The sequence below is a fragment of the Acanthopagrus latus genome, chromosome 7 (genome assembly GCF_904848185.1).
Source record: "Acanthopagrus latus isolate v.2019 chromosome 7, fAcaLat1.1, whole genome shotgun sequence".
Lineage (NCBI taxonomy): Eukaryota > Metazoa > Chordata > Actinopteri > Spariformes > Sparidae > Acanthopagrus > Acanthopagrus latus.
In genome coordinates this window covers 8,899,189-8,907,937 of record NC_051045.1, presented here as the reverse complement: position 1 = coordinate 8,907,937, position 8,749 = coordinate 8,899,189, and the positions used below count along the sequence as shown (strand labels likewise).

Below are 8,749 nucleotides of genomic sequence, written 5' to 3'. Positions count from 1 at the left end.
CATTTCAGGTCATATCTGAGTGCCAGGGTCGAGTTTTCGGATTTGCACATCAACCTTGCATTTGCCAACATAACAACATAATTGAACTTACATGAATCTGTTTCAAAGATAAAAACATAAAAAAAAACAAAAAAACTACAAAGTACATTGTGTTTGTCACTGTGGCTGAAAGACAAGTGTGACCAGTAATCCTCAAGTAAAGTGACAGATATCACACTCATGTGGCACATTCAGGTACAGGCCTGCAGATAAGTGCCACAGTGCTGGATTTGTGGACTCAAACAGCTGAACTCCATCATGTCCTGCTGCTCACACAGACAGAGCAAAAGAGAGAGATGAAAAAAATAACGTGTTTTGGAGGCTCAAGTTCTACAACGTCAGAACTGTAAGATATTTTAGATGCTATAGCCAGGATCATTGGCATAGATTTCCAAACTAGCAAAAAGTTACATGTTACAAAACTTTTACACCAACATTAACTTAAAATTAAGAAACTTAAGTATAACATTATGTAACTGCTTTACCTCCATATGTTCCATAATGTTGAAGCGGACTATATTCCATTGAAGCCCATTTCTTCAAGTTAGAGAGAATACAATAAGATGAAAACTGGACTTGATGAAACATATATTTCTATGGTAAGTCACGATTATGGGATAAAAATATGAGAGAAATATATCATGAGAAACAAAATTAAACATTGATCTTATAAATTGTCTTTTTATCCCATAATTTCTTTATTGAAATTCACAAGTATAACTTTATTTGTGTTCTTTTATCAAGAAATGATGTCTTTTATCTTATAAGTATGACTTTTTGAAATCATAATTATCTTTTATTATCCATTAATATGAGTTTTTATGACATGATTCTTCTTTTGAACTCATAACTATGACTTTTTATGTTATGATTTGGGATTTTTTTTAAAATTATTATTATTAATGATCATTTTTGTGTCATAATTCTGACTTCTTTTGTCATAATTATTACTTCTTAAACTCACAGTATTCTTTATTTACCACATCGTTTTGAGGTTTTATCCCACGACATCCTTGACATGACACTTGATATAAACATAACACGAAAAACACTGAAGGTGGCATTGCTGCACATACCGTAGATATCAAATAAGCACGGTATGATAACAGTGTCACACCCTGAAAACAGCCCGTGTGTTTCGTCTGGTTTGTCCCTCTCCGCTTCCCTTACAGACTGAATGCTAATCACATGACCAGGCAGGGCTGCTGCTGCTGCTGCTGCAGCTGGTGTTGTCGAGCTGTCAAAGGGAGGACCCAGTGTCAACCGAACAGTTATTGTGGTGTTAAATTGTAAGTAGATACCACGCATCGTGCAGATAAGTCCGAGGGTGTTCGTGTTTGTGCAGTTGGAAGTTATTTGTTCTCGCGTTTTGAACGACGAGATGGGGAAAGAAGGCGATAGCTGCTGTTAGCATTTTCTAGCTAACGTTGTCCAGTGTAACGGCGGCCGACGTTAGCCAAACTGTTAAACAATGTAACTTCAGCCGTTGGCTTGTCAGCCGATATACTAGCACCACAAAACAAATAGAATAGTGCTCACTTACAGGCAAAAAACACAAATACTTTTCTTTTGGTTAGGTTTGTTTTGCACTGACTGCGTGTGTGGCATGTACAAGTTGACTTAGTGGATTAGTTAACGTTAGGTGTATAAACTCTTAGCCAACGTTATCTGGTACGTTAGCCTTCAAACGTAAGTCATGTTGACTCCAAGTGCTTGAGATGAAAAAGAAAGGGGGGACATGCAGCGTCGAGTCACTGAAATGATTGTGAAATAATCGGCGAGCAAGATTTGTGTGAGTCATAAAATTGTCGGTTAACTTGTTGGCTGGAATTACACAAGGATAGGAGTGAAACGGAACCTGTGTTACTGGGCTTATGTGAGCAATAATAATACACCATAATTAACTGAATCTTTAAGCGTGTAATAACACCAACTGTATTGTAATACGCCCATACCCAGTTAGAAGTGAAATATATGTATTTCATAGTCGTGTCTGACAGATAGAAATCCCTTCAAAGCCACAGTTTCAGTGGCAGACATGAGACATGAATGAAAAACAAATTCTGTGTTTTTGGACAAGTTAGTACACACTTAATTAATCTGGAGTTTTATGTATGGATTTTGTTGAATCTGCTTTTTCCTGCTTTTCAGTGTCTCTGGTGTGATGGAGTTAATATGGGGTGGGTTTCCCACCCCGTGACATGTGGACCGAAGCAAGACTACTTCACATCAGATCTGTTTCGCCGACAACACGGCTGACTGCTGTCATGGCCTCCAGTTATCTACCCCCCTTTGAAGGTGCAGGTGAAGTGAAGGAGGGCTTTCTCTGCCCGCTGTGCCTGAAGGACCTGCAGTCATTCTACCAACTCCAAGACCACTACGAAGAAGAGCACTCTGGGGATGACCGGCATGTTCGGGGACAGCTCAAAAGTAAGCTCCATTTATTCACAACCATTGTGCCCTTGAGTCTTATGTGTGCTGATTTTTGGGCACGAGGACAGTGTGACCTCCTTAAAATGCAATTTCAGGAGAAGAATTTAAATTTGATATAAGGGCACTGCAGTGCTGGATGAGGGGGAATTGTTGCCAGGATGAATTGGCAAGTTTTCTGCTGCAGCCTCTCAGGGAGGGACAGCAGATGCAACAGAGAATAAGCACACACAAATGAATCACATATACATAAGCTTCAGTGTATGTTATATCCTCTCTGCATGTTGACACGTGAAGGCAGCTGTCCTAATTTTCTTTGTGCACAGGTTTGGTCCAGAAGGCAAAGAAAGCCAAAGACAAGCTGCTGAAAAGGGACGGAGAGGACAGACCAGATACAGGCAGTTATGAGTCTTTCTACTATGGTGGAGTGGACCCCTACATGTGGGAACCTCAGGAACTGGGTGAGACTGGAAAAACTGCTTCTCAAATCTGTTGTATGAATTTGATAATTAGCAATGAGAATGATTAAGAAGGTGTTAAAGCGGCAACCCTAAGTTTGAACTCTTGCTGTTTTTACAGGAGCGACCAAAAGTCATCTGGACTTCTTTAAAAAGCACCGAGCAGCCAGGATAGATCACTATGTCATTGAGGTCAACAAGCTCATCATCAGACTGGAAAAGGTCTGTTTACAACGGGTTCTCATAACTCATTCACACCATCATCTTTTCCTGCAGTTATTGAAATTACACTGAGGTTAAGGGTGGGGAAAAACAATTCTTAGATGCATTGCAATTCTTGTTAATTTTAGTTTATTAAACTTTAAGAAATAGTTACTGTTGAATAATGAAATAATTAAACATTTATTAAACAATTCTTAAACAGTTTTTTTATTGTTTGTTTTAAGTTGCAACTAATGTTTATTAACCTTAACAGCTGCTCAAAGTTTGTAAGACACTTCATAAACAGTGAAATAACTATAACTTAAGTTTAATGAATTGTGATTTACCATTTAAAAATACATATTATGAATTACTGAAATGTCAGTAACTAATTGGATCCCAATTCTCAGCGTCATGATAGCCTGTAACAATTTCATAAGACCAGGCTGTACGTTCCTCACAACTGAAATAAAGCATATGTAAAGGTGTGTCGTCTTAATGTTCAAGTTAAACTACCTCTTGAGCTATGCAGAATAAAGGGAGCTTGAGAAAAGATCATTGAAGAAAAATCATCTGCTTATGTTAATTATGGAACTAGAGGTGTTGCGATATAAATGTGATATTAAAAAATTTTAAAAAAGAGACGAGACACACAGTAACAAAGTTCAAGATAAAGTTTTTTGCTGGCTTTTTTTTTCTTCAAATTTCTTTAAATCTCACAATAATTGTGTTATCATAAATTTGTTTTGGTTTGTAACTTCAGATGGGCTTAACTGTGACAACTTATTTACCATGAAAATTGTCCTTTCAGTTGACGTCGTTTGACAGGACCAACTCAGATGCTGCTAGGATCAGAGGTTTGTCCACATGTGTTTTCATTACAATTCTGACTCCTCTCAGTGTACAGTGATATGGTGCATTTAACATTGTTAATTAATGAGCGTTCCTTCACTTTATAGCCATTGAAAAGTCAGTGGTGTCATGGGTGAATGACTCGGATGTCCCGTTCTGTCCCGACTGTGGAAACAAGTTCAACATCCGGAACAGGCGTCACCACTGTCGTCTCTGTGGGTCCATCATGTGTAGGAAGTGTATGGAATTCGTCCCCTTGCCTTTGGCCCGTACGTATATACAGAACCCCTACAAGCAAGAAAATCATTAGATATCAAGTTAAAGTTTTATGAAATGTTCACCTGGTTTCTGTCCTCAGAAAAGCTGACCAGTGGAACCCGGGAGGCCCTGTGTGTGCCTGGAAGCCCAGGTCAGACCCAGTCGCCCCCAGCAGGAGGTGGCGGCAGCGGGATGGGCTCCAGGAGGGGCAGCATCAGCAGCCTGAGCAGCGTTACCTCCATGCTGGAGGAAAAGGATGATGAGAAGATTCGCTGTTGTCACCACTGTATGGACACGCTGCTGAAGAGGCAGCAGAAGTTGGAAGAGAAGGATCATGTGCCAGATATAGTGAAACTTTACGAGGTAAAAATGAAAAGAACAAATTTCTCATTCTGTCTCCTCTTCTGTTCCCAGTAGTGCAGTGGATTCTGGGTTTTCTTTTCATGCTGTCTTGAGTTTACACTGTAGTATCCTTCCTGTCATACAATGTTTTACTTTTGGGCTTTCCTGTTGTTCATTTTATTCTAAACTTGTCTTCCTGTCAGAGGCTGAGGATGTGCATGGAGAAGGTAGATGAAAAGGCTCCAGAATACATCAGAATGGCCGAGTCTCTTAAGTAAGCCCCATGAAAAAGCATTTCTGGTGTAAGAAATAATCTTCGGATCTTTGATTTGAGAGACTTTTGCTCAATGGTTCTATGCTTTCACAGTGCCGGAGAAACCACATACAATCTTGACACTGCTGGTGGACTGAGACTGGAAGTACAGAAATACTACGAACTGATCGATGCCCTGAGGTAGATATCAGTCCTAAATCACTGAAGAAACTTCCAAATTGAACGCATGTCTTCTGTCATAATTCTGTCTTGTCGGTCATTATTTGTCTTTTTTCAAATGCGGTGTTGTGTTTTATTCTCAGTAAGAAAATTTTAACACTAAATGCAAAAGATGATCCACCACCACATCCGAAGTCTATCCAGCTGCAGAAAATGATCCGCTATACGGCCACGCTATTTGTCCAGGTGAGACCAGTGACAAAGACATAAACCACAATCAGACCGAATAAATATTAAAGGTGTGATATGTAAGAATTTTAGAATTGGTTAGAAACAAGCAAACATCCGAACTTAATGTGGCAACAGACAGCTTTCCCACCCCAGTGAGTAGCAGTTTTCACATTGTGACATTGGGTTGGAAAGCTTGTTTAGCCTGCTAACCAGGCTGCTAGCATGGCTAACTAACTAATGGCAGTTAGCGGTGACTGTGGTAATATACCGCCCCTTGTTTGTTTTGAGTTCATATTACACGTTTAACATGAAGGGCGGTTGACTAAAAATGTTTCCACCTCTCCCAGAGAAATACATTCTGTCAGAACTGGACTACACATTATTACATTACACAGTATTTTTGCCAGTGTCTCCTGCTCTGATGATTTCTTCCCCTGAATTTACCCTGTCTTTGTATCCTTCCTGTTTTAGGAGAAGCTGTTGGGTCTTATGTCTTTACCCACAAAGGAGAAATATGAAGAGCTCAAAGAAAAGAGGAAGGAGGAACAAGAGAAGAGACTTCAGCAAGAGAGACTGGTAAGATTCAATCAATCAATCTTAATTTGTGTAACGCCAATTCACAGCAAAAGTTATCTCATGACACTATTCAGTAGGAGCAGGACTAGATCATACTTTTTAATTAATATCTTTATAGAGACTTGACATGAATTGTGTACAAAAACGTCTGTGCTGACATACATGTTACAAGCTACTAAATGATTATTCTTAATTTCCCTGATCAACAGGCATCCCAGGAGGCCCTGAAGAAGAGGCAGGAGTCAGAGAAGAACCGTCCACCCCCAAGCACCAATGGAGAGCTGCCGCAGGCCCATAGAGCTCCACGCATGACCAAAGCTGGTGGTTGGCTGCCCTCTGCAGACTCTGCCAATGCACGCAGCGAGCTGGAAGATCCCCTCCTGCAGCAGATTGAGAACATCCAGTCATTCCTTCGTCAAGCACGGGAAGCCCAGCGGACGGATGAGGTAGCTATGCTGGAGGAGAACTTGAGACAGCTGCAGGATGAATACGACCAGCAGCAGACCAGTCTGGCCATTGCGCTCTCCCAGCAGTTGGCCGAGGAAGAGAGCTTGCAGCAGGGTGAGCTTGATCGTCTGGAGACCCGGAAAAAGGATGAGAGGGAGCACTGGGGCCCCGCTGTGGGGTCCACCCAGCCATCCATCACCTGGGGGAAGTTGCTTGATATCAGTCCAGCTGAGGGCTTCCAAGAAGAGGAGAAAGCTGAAGCAGAGGATGAGCTGACTCCTAAAGCTGACAGGAGTCCATCCTCTGTAAGAGCATTCCCTGCTCTCTCAAGTCAGGAGGAGTCACCTCCCAGGCTGAGGAGCTTAGGTGGGCATGTAACCCCCCCTGGTGGTGAAGGACAGAACTGCACCTCCCTTAACCCTTTCGATGAGGAGTCAACTCCTATAGAGGAGGATCCATCCAACCCCTTCTTTGAGGACATCAAAAAGGAGCACAAAGAGGTAACCAATGGGAAGAAAGAATACAACCCCTTCGATGAAGATGAAGACATCGAGGAGGACAAACAGGCTGAGACTGTAACTGGAAACCCCTTTGAGGAGGAGGATGATACTGACACAGGTAACCCTTTCCTTGAGGCGTCTGGGAATTCTCCAGAAGTCTCGACCAACCCCTTTGACGGGGACGATGATGAGGTTTTGCCAGACGTGGACATGATAGAGGAGGAACTGCTGCTGCAGCAGATTGACAACATCAGGGCCTACATTTTTGATGCCAAACTCAGCGGCCGCCTCGATGAGGTGGAGCTCCTGTCAGAGAACCTCAGAGAGCTGCAGCACACCCTACAGGAACAGAAAAAAAAGAAGCACTGACACATTTCTTTCAACTCCCCGAGTCCGATTACCCACTACTTACCAAGTCCTGCAAGGCTAGCTCACTTTACATGACTTATGAGCCCACTGCTTTTTGTTTGGGGGAGGTTTTCTGCACCGCAAAAAAGGTTAGGTTAGTCCCAAAATCAAATACATGCTAGATCTCAGTAGTCTGGAGTGACTGTTTATTTCTCTCTTAATTACTTATCCTGCACAGGGGCGCAGAGTGCTGCTGCCTATCCCAGCACAGTTCATAAGCACTGCAAGTAGAAATCCATTCATACAGGCAAGTTGCTGAAGCTATTAACCCTGTTGTATCAGTGCAAACATGAGCAATGGAAGATAAATTAATGCCACTTAAAAGATTTTTAATGGGACTGTCAGATGGTTACTTGAGTTGAGTTTGGCTGTACAGAAATCAGGATGTCTGGTTTGGCTCTTTGCCAGAAGATCAATGAACAAAGTCAAAATGTATTAATAGCTAAGGGTAAATGCACTTAGAGCCATGAGGCAGACCGTGCATGTTTTAAAAACTGTGGTTATATAACAATTTTTTTTTCTTTTTTTTGTAAAGGTAAATTTATTGTAGAGGAACCAGAGATATTGTCTTTCTTTCACACTTCTTGTGGTTCTTTGTTGTTATAATGTACCACCTATATTACCCACAATGCAACGGCTGACAGTCAGGTCAGAGATTAGTGTTTGAATGCTAGTAGCAGTTTATTTAACCTCAAGCAAGTGACAGGATTTATTTGTTTTCAATCTTGGCATCGGTTTTCAACTTAAAGGACACTCAAGTTCACTCAAAATGAAAATTCAGTTGTTTTCTACTCAACTGTCATGCTGATGGAAAATTGAGTGAAGCCTCATTGGTCCACAAAAGTACCCATCTCCTTCACTTGTTAAGAAGAATATGCCAACACTGTTTTGCTGTGAAGCTCCAGAAATGTTTTTGCGGACAATGAAACTTCACCCGACTTTCTATCAGGATGAGGATGATTAGAGGATGACAGAATTTTTCATTTTTGGGTGATCTCATCCTTTAAAGTTTGCCGTAATTGAAACTCCTGCCGTTGATTAAACTTGTACCAAAGAACCAGACCATACATTTCTGATCTAACTCGGCACTAATCATCCTCAGACAAAATGACCATCTGATAATTTAACAAGAAACAGTTCAAATTAGATTTTTATAATTGTATTTGAAAGACACCTAACGTTGAATAATTTGTTATATATTCAAATTTAATCACATTCGTAAATGACTAATTCAGTCACGTGCTTTGCACCACTTATTGCAGCAGCTGCCTTTGTGTCATAGGGATATTAAAAGCACCTAACACAGAATCAAGCCATTCATGTTGCTCCTGTAAGTTAATTGTCACTCATGACTATGACAAGGCAAGGAAAAGCTTCTGATCTTAAATCATACCGTTACTTACCAAGAACACCTTAAATCGAAGTATTTCTTCTAACAGCTGATGATTTCTGTTTCAGTGAAAGTTGCTTTTTCTGTACAAGCAAATTGAAACCTGTTCCTCAGTGATAACTTCTCGTCCTGTCTGCATGTTTATGATCAAAGTGTTACTAAAGCCAATTCACTTCATCAGTCA

The 8,749-nt window shown here is 40.9% G+C and overlaps 1 protein-coding gene across 1 annotated transcript; it reads left to right on the top strand.

Moving 5' to 3' along the window:
• Positions 1-1,199: 1,199 nt before the first annotated feature.
• On the top strand, positions 1,200-8,749 carry LOC119022963 (rabenosyn-5). Its single transcript, XM_037104488.1, has 12 exons — positions 1,200-1,328; positions 2,191-2,469; positions 2,796-2,930; positions 3,049-3,149; positions 3,940-3,985; positions 4,088-4,249; positions 4,339-4,601; positions 4,784-4,854; positions 4,948-5,034; positions 5,157-5,259; positions 5,716-5,820; positions 6,030-8,749. Exons 2-12 carry the CDS (start codon positions 2,241-2,243, stop codon positions 7,134-7,136), a joined length of 2,409 nt encoding a protein of 802 aa, XP_036960383.1. The 5' UTR covers positions 1,200-1,328; positions 2,191-2,240; the 3' UTR covers positions 7,137-8,749.